The sequence below is a fragment of the Stigmatopora nigra genome, chromosome 10 (genome assembly GCF_051989575.1).
Source record: "Stigmatopora nigra isolate UIUO_SnigA chromosome 10, RoL_Snig_1.1, whole genome shotgun sequence".
Classification (NCBI taxonomy): domain Eukaryota; kingdom Metazoa; phylum Chordata; class Actinopteri; order Syngnathiformes; family Syngnathidae; genus Stigmatopora; species Stigmatopora nigra.
Genome location: NC_135517.1, coordinates 2,892,884 through 2,919,289, shown reverse-complemented (window position 1 = coordinate 2,919,289; position 26,406 = coordinate 2,892,884). Strand labels below are relative to the sequence as shown.

Genomic DNA, 26,406 nt, shown 5'->3' with positions numbered 1-26,406 from the left:
TTGGCGAAGAGAAATGTTTCTAGCTCCGCCCCTTTTCTATGTATTGACAATTTGATGGAAGAGTATCAATAGGAGTGAGGTTGACGTTTGACATTAGAAGGAAAATAAGAGATGGTTTACTCATTTCATCTTATTTTCTGAACTTTTTTATCCTCACTAGGGTGGCAGGGGGTGCTGGAGCCTCTCCCAGGTGAATAACGGCCAGCCAATCACAGTGCACAAGGAGACGGATAACCATTCATGCTCATAATCATACCTAAGGGCAATTTTAGAGTGCATTTTTTGTATTTTGCGTCATTTAAATCAGGTTTTTTCCTATTAATTAGGGCAGGATAGAGGCATAGAACATAGGTAAATGCATGTAAATAGTACAACCCCCAAAAAGAAATAAATGTGTACATTTAAAATTTAGAAACATGTTACTTCATTTTAAAGTTCTGGCAACCCATTGAATTTCTGAACCAGCTGATGTGGAATAATAAGAAAAAAAAATGTGTATAATGTCTATTGTAATCAGAAATCAGATATTTTCCTGACATTTTATTCCATTGCCATCATGTCAATCAAGCAAAGTTGAAAATTCTGTAATATTATCAGTAGTAATGGTACCATGCTCCCTCTTGTGGCAAGTTTTTACATTTACACTCTATAATATACTTTTAGGTACTTCACGTTCATTTTACAGGACAGGAATTCTAAATTATAGCTAAGTTGTAGTTAAACTTAATTTACATTTTCAGTAACTCTTTTCGTTTTTTCACCCCAAACATTTATTGATGTACATTTTATATTAAAATTGTACTCACAATTCGAATCATTCCTATTTTTAAATCATTTGCTAAATGACACAATGACAGATTACGATTGCACTTCAAGTGGTCTTTGGTCTTAGAGATAAACGTGCTTGTCATTTAGCGATCTTTATTCTGCCTACAAACAATGAATGATGAAGAAATGTCACAATTTTCTGAAACCATAATTACATCCCAATTATTTTTTCTCAATTTTATACCCTAAATTACTGCAATAGGAGAGAATTGTAAAATCGTATTGACCTGCACTCGCCAAACATTTGGTACATGTGCACCTGTGTACCATGACAAACAAATCAAACTATATCTATCAATCTAGCACTATATCGACAGTAAATAACGGCCAGATTTAAACTTTTTCATTTTCAAAACATTAATTAGCATGTTTTAAGGTAGTTGGAGACAGTTATATTAACATTTTTAATAAAAACGTGCTTCTGACTCACCGGCAGTTGTCCATCGTTGAGTATCAAGCAGAAAAAGGACTGACCAATCACAATAACAAACAAAATCAACTGACCAATCAAAACTCTGCAACGGCACAGACGCTCCAACGTCATATTCATGCGGCATCACAACACTGCCGCTCAGGGAAAAGAAGATAGCTTACGTGTTTACATGTTTCAAGGAAAAACCCATCTAATGAAAGGAAGTACTTGGTGGGGGGCTTGCCATCCGAATCCTACAGGCTGTCCGTCTGAAATAGGGAATGAACGACGAGACAGCCTCGGACAGCTGGAATACGAACTCCGGGTGCTCCAGGTGATAACTGCATTTGAGCTAGGCTATCTTAGCATGAGGGCAGGACATTGCTATTTTAGCAATAGAATTGCCTCATCTCATCTAATTTTCTGAACTGCTTTATCCTCACTAAGGTCCCGGGGGTGCTGGAGTCTATCCCAGTGACACAGTAAATTGGTATCCAGCCAATCGCAGGGCAGAATGAGACAAAACCACATTCCTAGCATGTTCCTAACTTCTAAAATTGGGGCTTTCTTCTCATAAAATGACTACTTTTGCATCATTAAATCTTCTCCCTATGTGGAATGAACATTATTGGTTCTAAACTCAAGATCTGTATCAACTAATACATTTAAAACCTGTATATCAATACTTTCTTCTAATCTGTATCACATACTACTCTTGATTTTCTACCTAGTATTGAGCAAATGCTGGCAGTGAATCCCGGAAAGACGCCAATTAGTCTGCTGCAAGAGTATGGAACGCGGCTAGGAAAGACCCCCGTCTACGACCTACTGAAGGCCGAGGGACAGGCTCACCAGCCTAACTTCACATTCCGCGTTTCCGTGGGAGAAATCAGCTGTAAGGGGGAAGGCCCCAGCAAAAAAGCGGCCAAGCACAAAGCGGCCGAAGCGGCCTTGAAGATGCTCAAGGGCACCCTGGCGGAATCCTTAGCTCTCAGCGTTGAAGGAGACGCCTTACCAAGTGTTGAGGCGCCTGAGGACGAAGACAGGTCAGACATATTGCATGTTTCAACCCAAAACGAAGGTAAAATTGTAATATTTTGCGTCTTTTTTGCAGTTCCCCATGTGAGATGAAGAATTTAAGCATTTCACAGCAATCAGAATGCAACCCTGTTGGAGCTCTTCAGGTTTATTCCTTCTCTGAATTGAGAATATTCATGTAAAATGACCATTTTAAACATTATGATGCTTACTTGCTAGGAATTAGTAGTGCAGAAGGGATGGCGTCTTCCAGAGTACACGGTAACGCAAGAGTCGGGGCCTGCACATCGAAAGGAATTCACCATGACCTGCAAAGTGGAGAAATTTATGGAAATAGGTACTTAAAAGTAAAATGCAATACATCATGTGGATTTTAAGGTGTGCAAAGATTGGATGATGATAAGAAAATGTTGTATTCTGCTATAGGAAGTGGTACGTCGAAAAAACTGGCTAAGAGAAATGCGGCCGCCAAAATGCTGGCGAGGATACACGACGTTCCGGTGGACCTGAAGACCACCATTGACGCTGATGTCGAAGATGACACGTTTAGTATGGTGAAGGATTTTTGTTTATGGTTCATGGTTTTCTTTGATACAAGTAAAAAAAATAATGAAAAAACTACAGTAATCCCTCAATTATCACTAATTCACTACAATTTTTTCCGCTATTATTATTATTTTTGTAAACTTGTTTTATGTTGTTTTTTAGTTCATAAAAATGTGAAAATCCATGCTGAAACTCATAAGCAAAAACCACTAGGACTCTTAACGGAAAAAAATATCCATTACTGCGGCCAGTAAAAAAAAAAAAAAAAACAGTAATCCCTCAATTACCGCTAATTCACTACTTAGCGATTTTTTCCCGCTATTAATTTTTTAAAACTTATATTTATATATATATTTTTTTGTTCATAAAAATGTAAAAATCCACCCTGCAACTCAAACAAAAACCACTAGAACTCTAACAAAAAAATAGCAATTATTGCTGCCATGTCTAGTCAACATTAACCACAATATACAAGTGATTACTGTCCTATCTTCCAACAAAGCTTAAACAACTCACTTTTTAGCGGTTAGATTTTCCTCTGGTGTAATGATGTATTCCACCCCACAGCACACTGGAAGCAGGTCCGAGTCAAGCAAGAGTAAAGGCTACAGCTGCACGTGGGACACTCTGAGGAACTCAGCCGGCGAGAAGATCCTTCAGCTCCGTGCTCAGCCCCTGGAAATGCCCGCGGATTCCGACTTCTGCTCACTGCTCGTCGACCTGTCGATGGAGCAGTCATTTGAAATTAGCTACCTAGATTTAGGTAGTCCTCTTTAAAAGTAAGCGCCATTTTTTTTTCCATTACATTGATGGGATTTTCCATCTTTTGGTTTCAGAGGAACGGAGCCTCAGTGGAAAGTGCCAGTGTCTGGTGGAGTTGTCCACGCAGCCAATCACCGTATGCCACGGTTTCGCCATGAATGTCGAAGATGCTCGTGCCAACGCGGCCCACAATGCATTGCAGTACCTCAAAATCATGGCTGGGGCAAAGTGACAGTCCTGGATGACAAAAAAAAAACAAAGAAATATCAAAATACCTCGAAGTTTTACACGACAATGAACTGAAAAAGAAACAGCCAATCATGTGGAATTGCTGAAAGACTGAAATTTCACAATTTTCTTACTTCACATTCCCTTAAAATAAGGAAATATTTCATTCCAATTCCTCAAATGCATCAAAGAACTTTTCAGTGAAGTAAAAAAAAAAAGTGCATACAAAATACATTGATAAACAAATACTTTAAGACTACCCTTTTTAAAAAAAAATGGGATTTAAATAGAAAAGGGAAATACTACCTTTTTTCCAGTTTTAATACATAGCATGACATTTTTGGTTCTCAAAAACTACAATGTTAAATTTTGGACTACAAGGGACTGGCGTCCACTTATGATGACATCATTTTCCCCGTAAACTATGTAAAAAAAACAGAAAAAGATAAGCCTTTGTTTTGACACTCATTAGAAGCCGAATTATAGCCTAAATATCAAAGATAATCCTTGATAAATGACAATTTAGAACATGTGGTGTATTAATAATAATATCATCCACTTAATCATAAACAAGCAGTGTTAAAATAAAAAATACCTCAGTGTGATATTTGTAAAACTTTTTTGTGTGTTTTGACTATGCCAGAATTTTACATGTTGTTGCACTTGCTTTATGAATTAAATATCACATTTAACTATTTTGTCACTACTTTGTATATATTTGACATTTTGGAGAATTAAATTGCATTAAATTGTTTTCTTGTTTATGATGAGACTTATTTTTAATTAATAATTTTTTTTATTGTGTCTAAAAACTGTATTCAATTCACAAAATAAAACAATTTATTTTCTTTATATTTACGGCACTGTTGATATTTTGTGGGGGAAAATGTTACAAATACTTCATGTTTTTAATAATAACATTTTTTAAACATAGTTTATTTAAAGAATTATTGTTTGTTAAATTTATAAGTTTGAATATTTGTACAAAAATGCAAAAAAATAAGATTCAAATTATTATTTTTTTAATATTTATTTGAGAATCAACCTATGCACTGGATTGATGTAACAATTTTAAAAGTGGTCAAATAACTGCTCAAATGTTTGAATAGAGAGAAAAAAAACGGTGCATTACCTTGCTTGTTGTTTGAGGTTTGGTGGGCAAAACTGAATTAACTCCAAACTAGTGCACATCCTGCAAAAATTAACAAAAAAAGTGACATGTATCAATATGCACGGAATCCACAGACCAAATTTAGCAATTAGCTGATGCACAAATACTAATGATGTAATGGAAGCAGTATAGCAGATTGAAACTACACATTAATTTAACTTTAAAATGAACTTTTGTATGACACCTTTCAAGAATACCATGATTTTAACAATCAAATTAAATATTTTAATGCTATCTGCCATCTTAGCCAACATCACATGCTTCATTCCTATTAGTAAATATAAAATTGAATAGCCAAACTTTATGTATACAATCATGCACATCATTATTAGCAGAATCTACAATCTAATACACAATTCACAAAATTTCCCAAAAAATGAATAAAGTGAAATCATATGAATTTGAAGCACTAACTACTACATAATACCTTAATCATGTGTTATATAGCTTTAAAGTAGTCTTTTATAACCCAAGTCTCTTTGATGATTGCACAATCGCCATGTTGCAACACTATAAAAAATATCGCAATACTAAAAAAAATATCGCGATGTTATTATTATTTTTTGGGGGCGAATTACTCTTGCCTCTTCCACTTTTGTTATTGTGGACACATGTGCGACTACACTGACAAGCCCCCCTCGAAAGACCCTCCCATACGCGGGCCGTTCTCTCATCCCACCCTGCCCCCGGGGCGGCTTCGGCCTGTCCTCCCCGTTCGGCCATGGCCGCCCCCCGCCCGCCTCCGCGCTCTTTCCCAGCCCACGGGGCGCCACCAAGGGAGTGGCTAGCGGCCACGGAGGCAAGACTGAAAATAACCAGCCCGCCTTCCCAAGTCCACACCCGCCCGAATCCCCGTTTCCATGTGCCGAACGAACTTTAGGCCGTGGAAAAGAGGAAAGAGGACCAAGTGAGCGCGAATGGGGAAGGTACATGTATTCAATGGGACCAATTAAAATGGCGCCTTTAACACAACGAAAAACAAGAAAACCCACGTCTATCATACTCAAGACGTGTAACCTAGTTTGAGTAAACCCGCCCTCATCTTGATGACAGCCAATAGGATTAGTCTAATTGAGGTTGTTGGCGGAAACGACCCGATTTAACCACTCCTATTGGTGCAAAAGCCAGCCTTTCAAAATGGCAGTGCGCTTGTTTTATGTCAAACGACAAATGCAATGAACATAATTCACTGACATCACTGATTCCATAATTTCCATAATAGTGAATGAGTTAAATACAATGGGAAAACACAAATTTCAACATGTTATTGGGGAAATAACTATTTCTCTTTTAAATCATTTGACAAATACTGTTTTACACTGTGTATTTATACATGTATACTTTTCATAAGAAACAATTAGTATTTAAAATAGATTTAGTATTTATTGATGACTTGCCATTTAAATGTATATTTTTATTCATAAGCCCAACTAATACTAAAACAAGGTTAAGCAAAAATGGAATGGATGTTTTATATCTATATTTATAATTAAGTACAACAAATGTAAAAAGTTGTTAGGGGGTACAAACAAAAACATAAGAATAAAAATAAACGAATCAACTAATTTAGTTTGATTACTTCTCGGCATAAAAAATGATATTTGTGCGCGTTTACTCTGAATAGAGGCAACCTAGACGTCCCTGTAAGGCATATTAAGCGCACCCTTTCCCGTCTCCTTCATAGGGAGGGGAAGACAAGTTTGTGTGTAGTTGTGAAAAGTTGTCAACTCGAAAAAGAAGATAAACTCCTCCCGTCTTGAAAATTATGAGCAGTAAGTCAACTTTTTTAAAATCATAAATTTCCTCGTGGCTGAACCACCGATCCGACTTGTAGACACCGTGTTCTTAGTACGTGGATTTCAAAGTTTCATGTTACCTAAAAAAAAAAAAAAAAGTATTTCGTTTTGCTTTTTTGCGACTCTTATGTCTTCTGTTTAACAGAACTAATCGACTTCCCACTATCTCGGATCAAACTAAGAATTTTCTTTAACTACGTTGAAAGGGTATTGCTAACTTTAAAGCAGAAGTAGTCTATCCGTAAAGATCTGCGAGTAATGCTCTCGTTTGGGTAGTTAAATCATGTTAGCAATGCTAATACGCTAGCTGGTTAGCACCTCAATCGCACTTGTGGCATGTCATTTGGCTTCATTTCACGTCTGATTAAAATGTCACGTTATGTTTTAGCGATGTGCTTTAAGTTGATTAAAAGGCGGATCGGTGTAACGTCCTACTCGCTTTCTTGTTATTCAAACGGCGGGGCGAAAAGTCTTTAAAGTCATCTTTACAAAAAAAGTCTTCTTCCGCAGATCAGCAGCAAGGCGAAATGGCCGCGGTGGAAAGCGGCGGAGGCTTTGGTCAAAAACGCAGCTCACAAGTAGGTCAACTGTATAATAACACTCTTTTTTAAATATGGTTGTCTTTCTACTTGTCCATTTTTACTGTCACCGAGCCCGTCTTTCGACGTGTGTTGTTTCCCTCCGCGCGGAGCACATGTCATTGGGTGGGACGTGGGCAGGTAAAGTTCGCCCACAAACGGGCGGGGTGTCGCCGGCAAACCCCCGAGCTCGCGGTGCCTCTTGTTCGGCCCATTTGGCTGGCATCGGAGGGGGGGTGGCCACCGGAGCCGTGGAAGTTTATAGGGCCGCATTTGTAGTGGGTGGGATTGGGGGGAGGGGAGGCCGGGCCCGCCGTTGTCGAGATAGGGGGAAATGGGGGAAAAATGCGGTTCTCCTCTTGGAGCCAAAATATTCAAAATGGATTGGACGTCTGGGGCAGTCTATGGAGGCCAATCAATTCAAAATGCATCATATTTTAAATTGTGAATGAAATTTGACGTTTAACTTATTTTAACGTAACAAAATCTAAATACTTTCAATCCTAGGATATAACTATTCAAATGTAAATATGTATTTTTGTCTTGGGATATGGAATTAATGTTGAATAAATGGTGATTTTTATCTCAATAAAGGAAAATGGAATTGGTATTTTGTGTCAAAGTGCTAATAATTAAAACGTTCCATAAACACTGCTAAACATGTATTCAAACTTTTAGATGGAAAATTATTTAATCTCAATTGTTAAAACACAGAAATACTGTATTTTCTTATCAGGGGGTGGCTTATACTCGAGAAATTGTAAAATGTGATGATTTTTAAAAACAATTTTAGGGGTGCGGCTTATATGCGAGTAAATACTCTATGTCCATCTGGTGTATTCTAGCCTGTTAGTTCCAGTCATTGTCGAAATATAAAGCTATTAGAATACCTACTCATTAACCACTGTATGTTCTAAACATTACATCATTTTTTTTTGTATTTCCCCTTACGTTTAGGACTCTCAGCAGCCATCTCCACTAGCCATGCTAGCGGCCACCTGCAGTCGCATCGACACCCCGGGAGAGAATGACTCTCCCTCCGAGCAACAACAACAACAACAACAACAACACCAGTTAGATATGACACAAGGTGTCTTCACTTCCAACGCCAATGGCTGGCAGGTTATCCCTATCAGCGCACAGGGGTCTTCTGCTGGCACGACAGTCAGCAGCGACTCTATAGGCGTGCAAACCATTAGTGAAGCCGTCAAGGGTAGAGGGTTGTTGTCCCCAACGTCCTCGGTACCCGTGACCACTCAGCAGCAGCAATATGTCGTCGCTCAGGCGCCTACACTGCAGAGCCCGCAGGTCCTGGCCGCCATCCCTAGCGTAATGCCTAACATCCAATATCAGGTCATTCCACAGTTCCAGACAGTGGACGGCCAACCACTCCAATTTGCGCACAGCCAACAAGATTCAGCCGCAACCGCCGGACAACAGTTCCAAATCGTGTCCTCGGCCAACGGCCAACAAATTATAACCGCCGCCAACAGAGGAGCCGGAGCTGGGAACATCATCGCCATGCCCGGCCTCATTCAGGGTCCCATACCTCTTCAGAATATTACCCTGGGCAATGGAGTGTTGCAAAACCAGCCACAGTTTCTAGCAAATATGCCCGTTTCGCTCAACGGAAACATCACGTTGTTGCCCATCAGCGGCGGAACGAGCGCGCCAACGACAGACGGCGATGGAGGCGGTCAGCTCGCACAACAGCAGCCGGTGTCTTCCAGCGCCGGCTACATGACTAGCACAGCTACCATCACCACGCCTACATCGTCATACGGCATGACGCAAAGCAATAACGGCACCTTAGCTGCGACGTACCAACAAAGTGGCGCTTCTTTGGGTGTCCCCATACAACCAGACAATAGAGACCAACAACAACAACAACAACAGCAAATCCTCATCCAACCCCAGCAAGTCCTACAAGGGGCAACGCCTCTCCAAACAATTCAAGCCGGTACCATCACGGCAGCTGGCGGTCAAGTATTCGCCACCCCGACTATTAGCCAGGAAGGTCTTCAGAATCTCCAAATTATGCCCAACACGAGTCCCATCCTATTGCGCACTGTCGGGCCCAATGGCCAAGTTAGCTGGCAGACCTTACAGATCCAGAGCCCGGCCGGGGCACAAATCACATTGGCCCCAATGGCACAGACTCAGGGATCCCCCGCCACCGGTGGGGTACCGGTTAACGCCGTTCAAATCCCTGGGCTCCAGACCATTAATCTCAACACACTTGGAGGCTCGGGTCTACAGATGCACCAGCTCCAAAGTGTCCCCATTACCCTCACTAGCTCAGCAGGTAAATCACATGGATCATCTCCATACAATGTATAGTAGTGTACACCATTGGGCGATCCAAAAAAGGCATGTTTTCTCTTCCCCAATGCAAATAGCTCAGTATTTCTATTTGAGCTTTTCACGTGCAATGTTTGATTGCGCGTGTGATCGTGACGTCACCGGCGCAACCAGTTAGACTGCTCCGACGGCGTCACTAGGCTCGAGCATGTCTGCGGAGGATACCAAGGGGGGGGGGGGGGGGGGTGTAGTACCTTTTACTGTGTTGCAAACAGTACCCCCCATTAGGTTTCTAAAGATTAATCTCATATCAATTGAGCCACTGTTTCTATGCTATTGAGAGAAACACCCTTTTGAAAATAGTCGTACATTTCACAGGAATCGTACTGTCACGTGGAGAAGTTGCTGATTGCGTTCACTATCTCAAAAAGTATTACTGTTGTGCCAGAGGCCGCAATACCTGAGACAAGATCAGGATTTACAGACAGACAAGACTGGGAAAACCACAGGCTGTGAATAGCACTTAAATACCAAGACAAGATTAAAGAACTTTAAAAAATCGAAAACCATTAAAAAATATTTAAATGTGACTAAACGGTTAGCAGTAAATGTTGATATTCTGCAATAAGTATATAAAAGCAAATTTTTACGTCTGTCTTCCTTAGATAGTTGGTTTGGTAGTTTGTTAATGTTTCTAAAGTAAAAATATAAGTTACTTTTCTAGATTTGGCATGAGACAAATTATAGTAACTAACTTGTAAAATAAGTTTTGAATCCAAGTTAACTTTTTAGACCCCATATTTTCATTTTAATTGTCCAAGGAAACAAAAGTAGGTACTTACATAAGTGTAAAACTGTGTTTTTTCATTTGCACCAACACAACAGGAGACCAATCGTTACAGACGGGCGCAGACAGCTTGGACGACACCACAGCTATGGACGATGACGACATCAGCCCGCCGTCACAGGGGCGCCGTAACCGCAGAGAAGCTTGCACTTGCCCTTTCTGCAAAGATGGGGAAAGCCGGTACGTCTTAGTTATGTCGATAGCCAAACTCTAAGCAAAAATGACTTTTTTTTAATTGTATGTGTCCTGTCCCTAAAAAAAAAAAAAGCAGAGACCCAACCAAAAAGAAGCAGCACATTTGCCACATGACCGGTTGTGGTAAAATCTATGGCAAGACCTCGCACCTAAGGGCCCACTTGCGTTGGCACACGGGCGAGCGACCCTTCGCCTGCAGTTGGGCTTTCTGCGGGAAACGCTTTACGCGCTCAGATGAGCTCCAGCGCCATAAGAGGACCCACACAGGTGAGACATTTTGGATAAACAGCCCTACACATGCCATTTAAAAAAAAAAAAAGACAAAAAATATGTTTTAATAATAATCAGACATAGGCTTTGTCATCATCATTGACTCGACAAAAGCCTAATTGTCATCATACCTAGAAACTGCATATGACAAAATTAGTAGTGCTTCTCCATAAGGTGCATTTTCCCAGCAAAAGACCCAAATAAGTGATAATTTCGGACCCCCGAGCAAATCACTTACCTATCACTGTCTCCTCACTTACCTTCAGTCAGCCACTAGGAGGCAGATCACCACCCAAAATATATAATTTATATTACCTCACCCGAAGTTATTACACAGAAGGGACTGTGTTGTGCTACCGAAAGTTTAGAGTCCTGATAGATGTGGGGAAAAACTGTCCTTAAACCTATGTGTCCATACTATGAAGACCCGAATAATAGTAGGCACTGGAATAATAGTAGGCAGTGGAAAATTCCAAAATTAATGAATATTAGTAGTAGTAGTACTATTATTCCGGTGCCTACTATTATTAATTCATTTGGAATTTTCCACTCCCTACTATTATTCCAGTACCTACTATTATTCGGGTCTTCATAGTACTTTGTGGGACCTATAGCAGCTGGAACAGATTGTGACCAGGGTGGTATGGGTCCCTGATAATGTTCCTGGCTCTGCTATGGTAACAAAAGTTATTTTAAAATAATAATTGCTAAGTTCAGTCTTTAATTTTTCCCCCTCAAGGTGAGAAAAGATTTGCTTGTCCGGACTGTCCCAAGCGCTTCATGCGGAGCGACCATCTCTCCAAACACATCAAAACTCACTTCAACAAGAAGGGGACCGTCGCCACCAATAGCGGAGCCGCCGCTTCCGACACCCCCCCGGCCACCCACTCCCCAGACGGTGAGGTCATGTCGGCGGGTGACCAGCACAACATCGTTACCATGGAGACCCTGTCGCCGGAGAGCTTAGCTCGGCTAGCTAGTAGCGGTATCAACATGGTGCAGGTGGACCTGAATCATATGAACGGCAATTACTAAGGAAATTTGGCACGTCAAATACAGAGACAGCAGACATTGATCAAAGAGGATTAAGAAATTTCAATTTAAATGTTGGATTGCCAATTAGTTTACGCAAATCGTCATGCCCACATCACTACAATCATCTCCATTATGGGACTGTCATTTTTAAGCTGTTATACAGCAGTAATTATGTCCAACAAACTAAATATATGATATAAGCCATTTGCTGTTTAGCAGTATAGAAATTATTTAAAGTGTTTTTCTGTGTTTGTATATATATAGATATACATACACAGTATATTAATGTAAACCCCTTTCTATTTTTTATTTTCAGGAGTAAATCATGGTGTTTTCGATCAGCAACTTCATTATGATATATTAAAAAAAATTGAAAAGTATTTCAGGAGTCAACTGTTTTACAGATTAATGTGGAAAAAGTGTCAAAAAAATAAATAGATGCAGAATTTTAAGAATCCCAATAACAATAAATATCGTATAGAATATAGTTTGCCAAAACAACAGCTTTTAAACATGCTTACTGATTGCTGCACATCTTCATAAAAATTGATATTAATTGAAATTTATGCACACAGCATGATGAATCAATGCATAAGAGTCCTTATCAACAAAAAGTACAATTTTTGGTTCAGCAGTTTGTAGTAGAATGTTTCAAATTGGAAAAAAATGCCTTGACCAAATGTGCTTTTTCCATACCTCAAGTTTGTCTTCTGAAAAGGATTCTTTGACATCTTGATCCCGTACAGCTTTTCCTCATTTGCTCAATTGTTGAATCATGTTCAGGGACACCATCTGTCGTAAAAAGTAGTATATCATTATTAGGTGGTGGTCTGTGATAAAAATTGTTTGTGCTTTTTTTTGTTTTTTATGAACCCAATTTCACTTCAGAGGAATATTACTCTGTCCAATTTTTATGTTTTTTTTTTGGGATATATCAAAATGAAGTCGCTGACCTAAAACTTCTCAAGAGTACCCAAACATTCTCTTAGTACTATTTGTATGATGTTTACAAATTCCTGATAATAGAAAATCTGCCATTTTTTGCAAAAACTAAAGTTGACAACAATTTCAAAGTTATTACTATGAAAAACATGCTTTTATTACATAGCAATGTGCTATCAAATGCTAACAAAGACAAAAACCAATCCATATTTCATACTAAAATTACTCTATAATTTTATCTTTTGGAAAAACTGGAATTTCCTCATTATCCTGACTCATAACCGTGACATTTTGGAAACATTTGTGCAAAAAAAACCTACTATAATCATAACTATTTAACATTTTTAGGTGCACATCCAATCTAAAATGATATGACACATGGTTTCATTGCAAAAACAACAAAAAAAAACAATAAATTTATGTGCTTGTGTATATATAAATATATATTTGCTATGAAAAAAAATACAATCCCACAATTTTAGCCAAGCCCAGTAGATTGTGAGAGGATGCCTAATTAGTCCTTCACTTATCATGTAAAATCTTAATGAATTTTTTTGGTGTATTTTGATCATTTGAATGATTTATACAACAATGTTGTCCTGATATGGACGCGACATCTACCCCACGGTACTAGCTAATACTTTGCCTTGTGGAGTTACTTATATTTGTGAAATAATTTCATATAAAGCCACACATTCATACCAAAGGTTTGCAAAAAAAATGGAGGCGTGGCAAGCTATTTTTTTGGTGGATTGTAACTGGACAAAGTGAGCAATATGACACCATGAGTCTCATTTTTAGTAAAAAAAAGGTCAATTTTAAAAGGACGCTTGTCACTAAGGTGAAAATGTCTTCCTTATTTGTGTCTGTCAGGCATTTAATTCATTTTTTTGTTGTTGTAATCTTTATGGACAAGTGCCCTTTACCTTTTCCTATCCCATGCCTGTTTTATAAGGGATTTTATATTGTATAATACTGCAAAAGCAAACAGCTGGATTAAAACCTAAACTATTGTCTTGCTTTTTTTTAAAATAAAAATGTTTCCAACTGAAAAACAACTGGGTCTTAAAAAAAATCTTTATTTGTTAAAAAAAATTAAAAATAGGCATTTGTATGTCACATCTCTACTTCGTCATCATCGCTCTTGAGTTTGTTGCAGAGACTGAAAAAACGAAATGTTTTACACATTTTAGGCTCATTAGTTGAAATATTAGCGAAAAATATTAGCAAATCCCAAAATATTGTGTCCATGTATTTTTAAGCCAATAAACAAAGTAAATATGTCATACGAGAGTATATGAATGAATACAAACCCTTTTAGATATAATATTTAGATTTTTTTTAAGAAATGGATTAAAAGAACTGGATTAAAATCCCTGAATATTCAGTTTTTTTATATATCTAAAACAAATGTTATTTTAGATTTTTTTTTAAAATATATTTTTAGATCTTACAAAAGGATTTTTGAACTAAAAACAGCAAAAACTGATTAAAAAATGACAATTATTAATTTAAAAGGAGGAAAATCTGGAAATTTAACATAAATCTATACTTGTATATTTAATATACATCTACACTTATATATTTATATATACATTTTAATTTGATTCTAAAACAGAAAGTCAGTACTCATGATTTACTTTCTCGGGCCACACAAAATAATGCGGCGGGCCAGATTTGGCCCCCGGGCCGCCACTTTGATACATGTGCAGTGTGTTGTTTTTGGAAAAATACCTGCTCAGGTAGGAGTGGACATCCGTGAAGCCGTGGTACTGCGCAAGGGGGAATAAGATGCCGGTGGGGCGGCGTCCTTCTCGTTGCCGGCAGAAGCTGCAGTTGCAAATGCCTCGGCAGGGTGGGCACTGCCAATTCTGAGTGTAAAAGCACAAAAATGTGACTTTTACACACATAAAATAACAAATAAGTTACAGATCAAACTGGAAACTTATCAGGTGATGTGTTTGTATGGTGGGACAATGAAATAAGACTAAAAATTCAATCCAATATTTAAGGATTTGGCAAAAAAAAATTCTAATTGGCACATTTTCAGAGGAAAATTTTTAGCAAAACGGTACTAAAGTTGCAAAAATTCAAATTTCAGGTTTCAGAGCTAAAATATCAATTGCTTCAATAATTACTATTGACAAAATGAAACATTTTTTGTAGCATGATTTTCACTATCTACTCATCTGAAATAAAATATGCATATATATATTTATATATATATATATATACACGATATTAGCAGTTACCATTTAATATGCCATCACCAAAATATGAATTAACCCAAGTAAATTTAGTTAAAAAATATCTGACATTACATTGACAATACACAAGTAAATATTATACAAAAATGGATGATGTAGGATTAGGTGATAATGTGATGATTTTGGTGTTTTATGGGTGGTCTAACCGGATCCAGCAGTGCCTTTTTGACATCTTCCCCGTATCGTTTGGTCAAACAAGGTCCGCAAAACTGCCCTTGGATGCCCCTGCAGGCCTCATTGCGACAGCACGTCTTTGTGTCCACCGTCTTCTGGCGACACTGGTGACACGTTGAGCCCTAAAAATAACCCAACACAACTATATTAACACACTAAACTACCTGAGTCAAATATAAAGTTTAAATTAGAGCTGTGAAATATGAAAATATCAATATGATTTTTAAATATTATTAGTCGATATCGATATTTATAATAATAACTCACCTTTTTTGTTCCAAATTTGAAATTTCAAACATCTGTGAATAAGTAAATTAATTACTTTCCTACTTAATAAAATATGATACTATGTCACCTTACCTTATAAGAAAAGAGAATATGAAATATGATGATTTTAAAAAGTATTTCTGCTGAGCAAGATTTTTTCAACTCCCTCTATACACTATAAAAAGTAAAGAATAAAACCCTGCAGAAATTTTAACAGGCGTCTTTATTAGATATAAATTTGCCTTACAATAACCACAATTTACTGAACTATTTTGTTTTAATTCCACTATACCAAAACGTAGGTTTTAACCTACGGTGACGCTGTTGTAGACTTTCTCGGTCATGCCATCGGCCACCGATTGGAGCTCGATCTCCGTGATGTCCTCCACCGGGCGAATCGTGTGAGGTTTGCTCTGATTCGAGTGTCGGGGGCTTCGCCGCAGGGGGGCTCGACGCACCTAAAACGAATAACGTGATGAAGTGCTGGAAGCAATTGCGCACTACTCTCGTCTTCTCTGCGCAGCAGCAATCATATGGCGCGCAGTAAACAAAATCCAAACTTTTTTTTTTACTCCTATCCCCATGATGGCGCTGTTTACGCGGCAGCCAGTGGCAGTAGTACTGTCCACTCTTATGTTTTTCATGTTTTAAAGCATGTTTTACATGAAAGATTAGAAGGAACATTGATTAATATTAAAAATAATGAGAAAGATTTACCTGAAGAAGCTCTTCTTCCAGGCTGAACTCCAGCTCGACTTCCTGAGAGCCTCCAAGGGGCTCGCATCTACCCATGGAGCGGGTCTGTGGGCGGGATGCCCGTTGTGGGTTCCTCCTGGGCTCACAGGGTTGACGCTAGAAGTGCAATTGTACACACAGCCAGTTATATTAAGGTATAATCAATCAGGGTTTAATTCCAGGACAGGATCGACACAACCTGTGAAAATTTCCAATCTATAAAGCCATATTTTAGGCCTCATTATACAACACTGGAATGTACTTTGTACGCTTTAACATCAACATGATTTTACGTGGGCCTGAACAATAACCTTGTAATTATTTTGATTTGAGGCCTTAAATGGGCAGGAGAAATTGCCACTCGCCAGAAATTAATTTGTAACGAGGAATGAACTTTTCTTGCAAGTATCATCAGTCCATAATTAATCAGATGTCTCCTTGTTTTGTTTTAAAATTATATTAAAGTATAATTATTGATGAACCTAACAAATAGATAGTAAAAATTATTTTGTTCATACACTGGTATGAAATGCAATGGTGCATATAATAATATCTACTCACAGGGATTTTTCGTCTGGGCTGCTTAGCTTCTCGTTTAATAAGAAGACCGACTCCTGGCATCTTTTGCAGGTCTGCCATCAGTTGAGCCAACTATTGGAACACAGTATTTTACTTTCATGACCATTTTTGTGTTTTTTTCAGTCTGGAAAACAGCCACAAAGGGCCTGATTTTGTGTGAAGGAAGATCTTGCTCAGGTTTACCATGGCTTTGTTAGCTTTAATGTTCTGCTCTCTCTTCACCATGAATGAGTCAGAATCATCATCATCAAGCTCGGAGGTCATTGGGGAGTCTCCATCTTGAGATTCCAATTTGCAATTCTGAATAGAGATATCAATAAACAACAACAACAACAACAACATGTGATTATATTTGAATTGGCAATAGTGCTTCACATTATCATTTAAATTGGTAAAACATGTCAATGTAATCTTCAAAATTGCTGCTAGGAAATACAACATGTGGTTTTCTGTACTGACAAAACCAAAATACAACAAATATAGCAGAATATTGTGGAAAAAAACAACAACATAATGTGTAGGATTACGTAGTAGGACGGAAAATTGGGTATCATTTAAAATGTATCAACAGGTACCAATTTGTTCCCCACATACTACCGTTATTCAACAATATATAGCAATAGCAAATTTCTATTATCAAATAGCTATGACGACATGTTTTTTTTTAAATAATGATGACATTAGATACACAATTAGTACCATAAAAACAAGTGTTTAAAATAGCGTACCTTCTCATCGACGTCGCTCAGTTCGTCGTCATAAAAGCCGTAAAATGTTGTTTCATTGTCAGAATCTTCGGCGAAAACTTCAGCCAGCTCCTTTGTCAGTGGCAACATGCTCAAAAGTTGCTTTTTAAAAGGTTAATTCTAGAAGAAAACAACCAAATGGCGTTTGGAATGGCGTTTTTCGTGTTGTCCTTATCGTCTCGACTGAGTAGGAAGTGTAGTAGGAGGTCAAGCTGCCAGCCAATTAAGATGATTAGATGATTTAATGACGATTGTATTTAATGACGAAGGGTAAAAAATGTGGTTATATTATAGTAATAATAAATTTAAGTCGTGTTGAATTCGGAATTTGTAATAATAATACTGTTTTTATATTTTTACTAGTACAACTGTAGAATCCTAGCGGTAGGTTACTACCCCCTAGTGGTGAGACTACACAACTACAAGTACCTCTTCTGGAGTGGACAGTTATTTTTGTTGTTGTTTTTTTTGTGTCTATTTTGTTTATTTAAATGACATTTTGAAAACAACCCAAGTGAGATATTCAGTTATCAATAATGCTAGGATAGTTTTTGACAAATTTATATCATAAAACAACATTGGACAGTCATAAAAATAAGATTAATTGGATTTCACGTATACCAATGAGACAAACACCCCCCCAATTAAGCATCTTTAGTAACTATTTATTTATTTTGTACTGTACGTCAAGATAACATTTGTCATGTGACTTGTACCAAATAGTTCAAGAACAAACAGGGCAAATAAACAACAAAATAATGGAAATATTTGTACAAATTCTTTCTTACAATAAACGAGTCATGATTATGTGTGTGTGTAGTAATAGTACTTTGTAAAACGTTTAAATTGAAGTTGGATTAATTCATCTCCTGAGATTTTGCCAATTTACTCCAAAAAAAACTGCTCAACTGCCAAAATTACCCCAGAAAACACAATTATTATATTAAATATATTTTCCACCAAAACGATACATAGCAGTGTTGACAAAATAACGCAAACTCCAATTATTTTACACAGTTTATGTACCATTTTGGCCAAAAAAAATCAGTTTTCCTGAGCTCCTTGTTTAAAAGTAACTTTGGTGACACAGAAACTTTTTGATATTATATTGCTTTGGGTATGAAAAAAAAAACAAAAAAATGTTTGACACATTCACACAATCTGCCATCTTTTTTTTGGATAAATTCTACACTAGTAAATCTGCTTTATGGCTGGTTTTTATTACACATAACCCGCCTACTGGTCTTTATTTCCTCCTCACGGTTTTAAAGTTGTACACAAAAAAAGTGTACATTGTTTTTTTAATCTCTCGTTTTTAAGGAAATTTCACCCTGCTTTCGTCAGATGGAGTTTTATGGGTTGACTATGAACACAACACCCGCATAATCTGTTGATGATGAAACACCCGACGCCCAAAAAAAGTTCCTTTTTTTATAATTAATGTCCGTTAGTCTCGGGCGCCGACGCCGGCGTGGACGGGGTTGACGAACGAGACGCCGCCGGGATTTTATCCCCGCCGGGACTGGCCGCCGAAGTGGCGATATCGGGGGTGACGGGTCCCGCCGGGGACCCCACGGCGGAAGCGACTGTGGCCGCCACCCTGGCGGCGGAAATGGCGGAAACGGGTTTGGGCTGGGTCTGAAGTCCGGGGCTGCAGATGAGGTGGTGGCGCTCCCAGTCCTTGTGCTGGCAGAAGGAGCCGCAATAGCGTGCCGCGTTGCAGCCGCTGCACGTTTCGCTGGCTTTGCGGCCGCAGTTCCAACAACACTGCGAGGAAAGATGAGAAAGGATGGCGTGATGCAAAAGGCGTGGCCGGATGTTTGGTTGCCGGATGTTTGGTCGCCGGTCTTTTGGTCGCCAGTCAAATGGTGACATAGTTTACTGTTGAAACCAACTCTCAAAATTATATTCATGAGAGAGAGTTTAATATCTAAGAGAGTGAGTTTAATATCTAAGTACAGTTGAAACCAGCTCTTAAAATTATATTCTTGAGAGTTTAATATCTAAATATCTACTGTTTTCAACAGTAGATATTTAGATATTAAACAGTACTTGGATATCAAACAGTACTTGGATATCAAACAGTACTTGGATATCAAACAGTACTTGGATATCAAACAGTACTTGGATATCAAACAGTACTTAAATATTAAACAGTACTTAGATATTAAACAGTACTTAGATATTAAACAGTACTTAAATATTAAACAGTACTTAAATATTAAACAGTACTTGGATATCAAACAGTACTTGGATATCAAACAGTACTTGGATATCAAACAGTACTTAGATATTAGGCAGTACTTAGATATTAGGCAGTACTTAGATATTAAGCAGTACTTAGATATTAAGCAGTACTTAGATATTAAGCAGTACTTAGATATTAAGCAGTACTTAGATATTAAGCCGTACTTAGATAAGAAACAGTACTTAGATATTAAACAGTACTTACATATTATACTCTCTCTCTTAGATATTAAACTCTCTCATGAATATAATTTTGAGAGCTGGTTCTAACAGTAAACTCTCTGTCACCATTTGACCGGCGACCAAACGTCCGAGCACCTGCAAAGGTTGTGATTTCCGTGCAGTGAAACGCGAGAAGAGCCTCACCTCGCTGGAATCCTCTTGCTCGTTGATAACCAAGATGGCATCCTCCTGAGCCTTCCTCTTGGCGTCGACTAGCGTCTTTTCCATCTTGGCTCGCTCGGTCGCAATCATCTCGAAAGCCTTCTGCTCGGCTTCGGCGACCGCTTTCTGGACCTCGTCCATGGCTTGTCTCTTAACCTCATTGACCGCCTCCTCTGCAGGCAGAAAGAGAGACATTGTTAGGTTGGTTGACATGCACGAGAGTGTCTGACGCTCGGGAATTAGACGTTTACCTGCTTTTCTCCAGATCTCGTCAGTAACGTATGCCGAGCCGGGTCGCGGGGCAAAGTCGCGTTGGGAATCTGTGGACAAATCAAGCCTCATAAGTATTCCAATAAAACCTGCTGATATACAATAATGAACCTTGTAGAATTTAGTCTACTAATGTATTTACTCGCATATAAGCCACATTTGTCAGGCAAAAAAAATAATGACTGGCCTATATGCGCATAAAAAGACGCCATAACGTAAGATAATATGGTCATTTAGTTCAAAATAGAGAAAAGAAAAACAGCTAAATCGATCCACAATAATGAAATATTCAATTGAACTAATCAACAACAATGAAATATTCAATGTAGCTAATCAACAACAATTAAATATTCAATGGAACTAATCAACAACAATGAAAAATTCAATTGAACAAATCAACAACAATGAAAAATTCAATTGAACTAATCAACTACAATGAAATATTCAATTGAACTAATCAACACTAATGAAATACTCAATTGAGCTAATCATCAACAATGAAATACTCAATTGAGCTAATCATCAACAATGAAATACTCAATTGAACTAACCAACAACAATGAAATATTCAATTTAACTAATCAACAACTAATACAACCATATATAATCTCTCCAATATACAACATGGCTTCAACATTTCCATTGTTTAACCCACAAATCTTTTTATTTCTTCTGTAAAATTAAAAATAGCCTAATATTTTTTAACTAGATCTACAATGTCTTCTGTGTCTGTCTTGCTACTGCAACCAAGAAATTTCCCAAAAACAGGATGAAATAAACTTCTAACCTAACCTAACCTAACCTGCTTGGAAAAAGTTTCCCCAGAGCATCTCTATCTTTAAAAACAACATCATATCTGCTTCGGATACGCAACAAAATCGTCATTTATCATCGTCTAATGTGAAATCTGACAGCCTCTGAGAGCAATGCAAGAAAAAAAATGGCCTCCCAAGCTGTGTCAACATTCCATCCCTACAAATAAATCTCCCCTTGCATGCAAATTACCTTTCTTCCAGAGTTTGTCATCCTATACGTCGTAAAACACTGCGATATTTTTTCCCAATACGACAAGGTCCTTCTTCAAATTCCGGCGCCCGACCGGGCGGGCTTCCCGGCTGCGCGGGGGCACAGATGGCGCTGGCGCGAGTGTTGGCCGGCTTTGTCTCCCCCAACTCGCGGGACGGCCCTTCTGTGGCCGATATGGCTCGGGCCGGTCCTGGCACCTGCCACTACGGCCCAGCAGGGGCCAACGCAACATCGAAACGCAAAGCTGGCCTGGCAGCTGATGTGGAAGTCTTCTTTCCTCCACTAGAGGGCGGTGTCCGTCTTGTACAGAATTTTCATCTTTCTTGACCTATTTTAGGGCTTTTTTGAGGAATCTTAACATGTCTGAACATTCCCCATTGGTGACAATGTGTGTATTCTAGTGATCCTAAACAAACACAAACAGTCGACAACCATTTTTTTTCTGAAGTACCCCAATTCCTCAGCTCGCACACCGACGAGGAACTTCACCCAAATAAGCCCGAAATGATGTTCTAAATTACTGGTGACAAAGTGGCGGCTCGCGGGCCAAATTTGGCCCGTTGCCTCATTTTGTGGGGCCCGAGAAAGTACACGATGGATATCGACTGTCTGTTTTATGATCAAATTGAAATAAAGATAGGGAATATTTCCTGTGTTTCCCCTTTTCAAATGAATAATCACACATTTGTACTAATTTATAAGTATAAAATAATAATAATGAACTAATTTAAGACCAACCATATGTTTAAATATGTGTATATGTATGTATGTCTATGTGAATGTATCTATATATATATATATGTATGTCTGTGTATGTATGTCTACGTGTATGTATGTCTATGTGTATGTATGTCTATGTGTATGTATCTATATATATATAAATATATATATATGTATGTCTGTGTATGTATGTTTATGTGTATGTATGTCAATGTGTATATATGTGTCTATGTATGTCTATGTGTATGTATGTCTGTGTATTTTGTGTCTATGTGTATGTATGTGTATGTATGCCTATGTGTATGTATGTGTATTTTGTGTCTATGTGTACGTATGTGTATGTATGTCTATGTGTATGTATGTCTATGTGTATGTATGTCTATGTGTATGTATGTCTATGTGTATGTATGTCTATGTGTATGTATGTCTATGTGTATGTATGTCTATGTGTATGTATGTCTATGTGTATGTATGTCTATGTGTATGTATGTCTATGTGTATGTATGTCTATGTGTATGTATGTCTATGTGAATGCATGTCTATGTGTATGTATGTCTACGTGAATGTATGTCTATGTGTATGTATGTCTATGTGTATGTATGTCTATGTGTATGTATGTCTATGTGAATGCATGTCTATGTGTATGTATGTCTACGTGAATGTATGTCTATGTGTATGTATGTCTATGTATATTTATTGAAAACATTCGACCTAATCCTCACCTGACTCTGCAGAGTGCGGACTGTGCGTTTTGGAGAAGGGCGCCGACCCCTTGCGAGCGTCTTCCTGCTCGCTAGAGCGCCGCCTCCAGTAGTTGAGCTCCTCGCGGTCAGACTCTTGGCACCGCCGTAGGACGCTCACGGATCGCCGCGTCTTTTCCACCATGTCCACGATAGAGTTCAGCACCTGGATATGACATTGTCACATATTAAATCTAGCCTGCCACATTCTTTGTATTTACAAATATGGTGTATATGTGAGAATATACAGTATATTTGTGTATTTTTTAAATCTAAATGACTGTCTTAGGCAATGAGAGGAAACAGAATCAACACTTACGTGGTCCAGATGCCTCCACTCATCGGCCCACTCGCGGTCTGTCAGCCTGTGGTCAACGGGCTCCTCACGGTAGCCCCCGTTTGTGCCTGATCAAAAACGCACACAGGCGACAGCAATAATTAACATTCTCAATGTAGAGCTAGTAAACTCTTTAATCATCATTCCGATCTGTAACACAATGTTCTTACACATATTATTTGTTACTTTTTTCATTTTCTTTGCATTTTCCCCACTAAAGCACAGCATATTGATGAACATGTATATGTAAATATGTAAGATTGTAGCTGAAGGCTAATTTCAATTATTTAGTCGACATGTGTGTCAAAGTGGCGGCTCTGGGGCCAAATTTGGTCCACTGCATCGTTTTCTGCGGCCCGAGAAAGTAATTCATGAGTGCCGAATTTCTGTTTTAGGATCAAATTAAAATGAAGAGTATAGATGTATATTAAATTTCCTGATTTTCCCCCTTTTAAATCAATAATTGTCATTTTTAATCATTTTTTTTCTGTTTTTTAGTTCAAAAATCATGTTGTAAAATCTAAAAATATATTATAAAAAAATCTAAAATAAACATTGTTTTATATCTATAAAAAAAACTGAATATTCAGGGCTTTTAATCCAGTTCTTTTAATCTATTTATTAAAAAAAATCTAAATATTATATCTAAAATAGTCCAACCCAGTTGAAATCAAGTTGACACCCTTGATTTAGTCCCTTGTGTAGGTCAAAAATAAACAATTACAAATACAACACACACAAAAAACACACAAAATCACACACACACACACACACCAATACAGTTTTATACAGCCTTGTCATGCCAATTTTCTTCATCTAACAACCTTACCCTCAAGTTCCTAAACAACAACACAAAAAAACAGTGTCTCAACCACTAATCACTTCAATTCCATTCTCCCTATCCATCAGACAATCGCCTTTTAAAGGAAAGCATGCGTTTAAAAAGATGAGTTTGACACCCTTGCACTGAGATGACATCATCACTGGGGCACAAAGGGAAAGGGGAAAAATAAAAATGAAGAGCAAGATGAAGGATGAGAAAAAAGGCTGAGCAAAAGAGGAAAAGAGAAGCCCCATGATGCGAAACAGACTTTCGGCACCCGGAGCCAGAGCACATCTGGAAGTCAGCTGTCAAACCAACACACACACACACATATACACACACATTTATACACTTATACACACTCTCCAAATGTCTTTTGCTGGCACCCTCCTTTCCCTCCCCCTTTTGCGGAGCTCCCAGCATTCCAGTAGGGAGACACTCAGACTGAATGCAGTGGCTCAGATATTTAAACACAACCAGCCGTGCAATGTTTGTGATCATATAAAAAAAATATATAAAAAAACATGCACACACTACATGCCCATACACACACTCGACAAAGACAATTTTGGTTGAACGCGGAAACAAATAGTCGACAAGAATTATTCCTATAAGGCAGGGTTTTTGAAATATAGAGCTATAAACTATTCTTATTTTCTAATGTTATTTGTAAAGAGCCATTCTCAGAATTTAAAAGTAAAAATATATTAAAATGTGCGATTTTTTTCTGTTTTTTTTGTCATTTCACCACTTTTTAATCACAATAAGTCTCCGATTTCTTTTGACAACATTGTTATACTGTTACTAATCAATCAGTATTAAAGAGATGAATAATGAGAAACTTAATTAAGAATAAACTTGGGTCTGATTTCCATAATATATGAAAATGTGCAGTTTTTCCTGTTTTTTTGGGTCATTTCACCACTTTTTAATCACAATAAGTCTCCAATTTATTTTAACAACATTGTTATACTGTTACTAATCAACCAATATTAATGATATGCGTAATTAAAAACTTAATTATGAATAAACTTGGGTCTGATTTCCATAATATATGAAAATATGCAATTTTTTCCTGTTTTTTTTGGGTCATTTCACCCCTTTTTAATCACAATAAGTCTCTAAATTTCTTTTAACAACATTGTTATACTGTTACTAATCAATCAGTATTAATTAGATGAGTAATTAAAAACTAAATTATGAATAAACTCAGGTCTGATTTCCATACTTTAACTCACAAGGATATTGAAGAGCTATATTAATCCATGGAAAGAGCCACATATGGCTCTCGAGCCATAGAATCCCCTACTCACAACGGCCTCCTGTTTCTCATCAGCATTCATCAGTTCAAAGCCAAAACGTGTGTGGACTAGTGTGTGTATATATATATATGTGTGTGTGTGTCTTTATTTAAGTGGCGACAGGCGGGCGGGAGGCCGCGAGACGAAGGACCGAGACCTCGTAAACACAGCGCCTTCCCCAAGAACATATTTAGGGTGTGTGTGTGTGTACGTGCTTGTGAGCTACTGCCATTTCCAACCTGAGTTGACAAGACCCCCTGAAAATGGAGGGTAGATATACGCCAGAGTTTGTGGACACCGCACTTCTGTTTAAAAGCGAGGACGCGAGGACGATACGGCGAGTTTTGTTTCGTTGAGGCGCCACTATGCAAACATAGGAGACCGCCCTTAATTAAGGGGGCTAGGTCATAAAAATGAAGGAGAAAAACAGGCGTCTTTTGTTCAAAACAGCGAGTTAGAAGTGAGCTTTTTATATTGTCGCATAGGTAGCGGTTAGCATTAAGTTATCTTTTAAGCAAACAACAAGGAGAAAAACGGTTTTTTTGGACAATTGGACAAATGTCCCCTTATTTCTGAATTTGTTAACTATGATAATCCTTCTAAAAGTGTGATTTGTGGATGTGTGGGTGGTTATGTTTAGATTCTCTCGCTATGTTTGTCCAAATCGTGCATTATTGAGAGTTGATTGTTTTTTATAGTGGTCAGAAATGACTGTTGGATCATAATAGTGTAATATTTTTTTTCATATAAAGTGTGTAAACTCAAACTTTTTTGTTAAAGCTGAAAGCAGAGTTGATGTATTAATTGTTGTTTTTACATGATGTGCCTAAACACACCGCAT

The 26,406-nt window shown here is 38.0% G+C and overlaps 4 protein-coding genes and 1 long non-coding RNA gene across 8 annotated transcripts in view; 2 read left to right on the top strand and 3 right to left on the bottom strand.

The window, feature by feature from the left end:
* Positions 1-1,353: 1,353 nt before the first annotated feature.
* Positions 1,354-4,552, top strand: tarbp2 (TAR (HIV) RNA binding protein 2). Its single transcript, XM_077725762.1, has 7 exons — positions 1,354-1,574; positions 1,972-2,286; positions 2,355-2,424; positions 2,498-2,615; positions 2,705-2,832; positions 3,392-3,587; positions 3,661-4,552. Exons 1-7 carry the CDS (start codon positions 1,522-1,524, stop codon positions 3,816-3,818), a joined length of 1,038 nt encoding a protein of 345 aa, XP_077581888.1. The 5' UTR covers positions 1,354-1,521; the 3' UTR covers positions 3,819-4,552.
* On the bottom strand, positions 2,412-3,835 carry LOC144202771 (uncharacterized). Its single transcript, XR_013327558.1, has 3 exons — positions 3,630-3,835; positions 3,341-3,544; positions 2,412-2,586 (listed from the first exon to the last, which is right to left on the bottom strand). It is a non-coding gene; the product is annotated as an uncharacterized LOC144202771 (long non-coding RNA).
* Positions 4,553-6,638: 2,086 nt separating the features above from the next.
* On the top strand, positions 6,639-13,238 carry sp1 (sp1 transcription factor). 2 transcript variants are annotated; one of them, XM_077725757.1, is made up of 6 exons: positions 6,639-6,757; positions 7,292-7,359; positions 8,317-9,664; positions 10,546-10,687; positions 10,779-10,969; positions 11,712-13,238. In XM_077725757.1, the coding sequence occupies exons 1-6, from the start codon at positions 6,751-6,753 to the stop codon at positions 12,005-12,007; spliced, it is 2,052 nt and encodes a 683-aa protein (XP_077581883.1). In that variant the 5' UTR covers positions 6,639-6,750; the 3' UTR covers positions 12,008-13,238. The 2 variants fall into 2 exon arrangements, with proteins under 2 accessions (XP_077581883.1, XP_077581882.1); XM_077725756.1 differs by having other exon boundaries at positions 10,776-10,969.
* LOC144202770 (cell division cycle-associated protein 7-like) lies at positions 12,573-17,277 on the bottom strand. 2 transcript variants are annotated; one of them, XM_077725764.1, is made up of 7 exons: positions 17,155-17,277; positions 16,954-17,043; positions 16,375-16,509; positions 15,972-16,115; positions 15,363-15,512; positions 14,684-14,820; positions 12,573-12,799 (listed from the first exon to the last, which is right to left on the bottom strand). In XM_077725764.1, the coding sequence occupies exons 1-7, from the start codon at positions 17,233-17,235 to the stop codon at positions 12,787-12,789; spliced, it is 750 nt and encodes a 249-aa protein (XP_077581890.1). In that variant the 5' UTR covers positions 17,236-17,277; the 3' UTR covers positions 12,573-12,786. The 2 variants fall into 2 exon arrangements, with proteins under 2 accessions (XP_077581890.1, XP_077581889.1); XM_077725763.1 differs by lacking the exon at positions 12,573-12,799 and adding an exon at positions 14,009-14,111.
* A 1,084-nt stretch (positions 17,278-18,361) lies between these two features.
* Positions 18,362-26,406, bottom strand: part of cbfa2t2 (CBFA2/RUNX1 partner transcriptional co-repressor 2) — a 29,726-nt gene continuing 21,681 nt past the window's right edge. For both annotated transcript variants that reach the window (XM_077725758.1, XM_077725759.1), the window contains exons 7-11: positions 23,424-23,509; positions 23,087-23,270; positions 20,600-20,668; positions 20,331-20,521; positions 18,362-19,484 (exon numbers count right to left, since the gene is read on the bottom strand). In XM_077725758.1, coding sequence (XP_077581884.1) covers positions 19,155-19,484; positions 20,331-20,521; positions 20,600-20,668; positions 23,087-23,270; positions 23,424-23,509 — 860 coding nt within the window. In that variant the 3' untranslated portion in view covers positions 18,362-19,154. The remainder of the gene's footprint in view (positions 19,485-20,330; positions 20,522-20,599; positions 20,669-23,086; positions 23,271-23,423; positions 23,510-26,406) is intronic.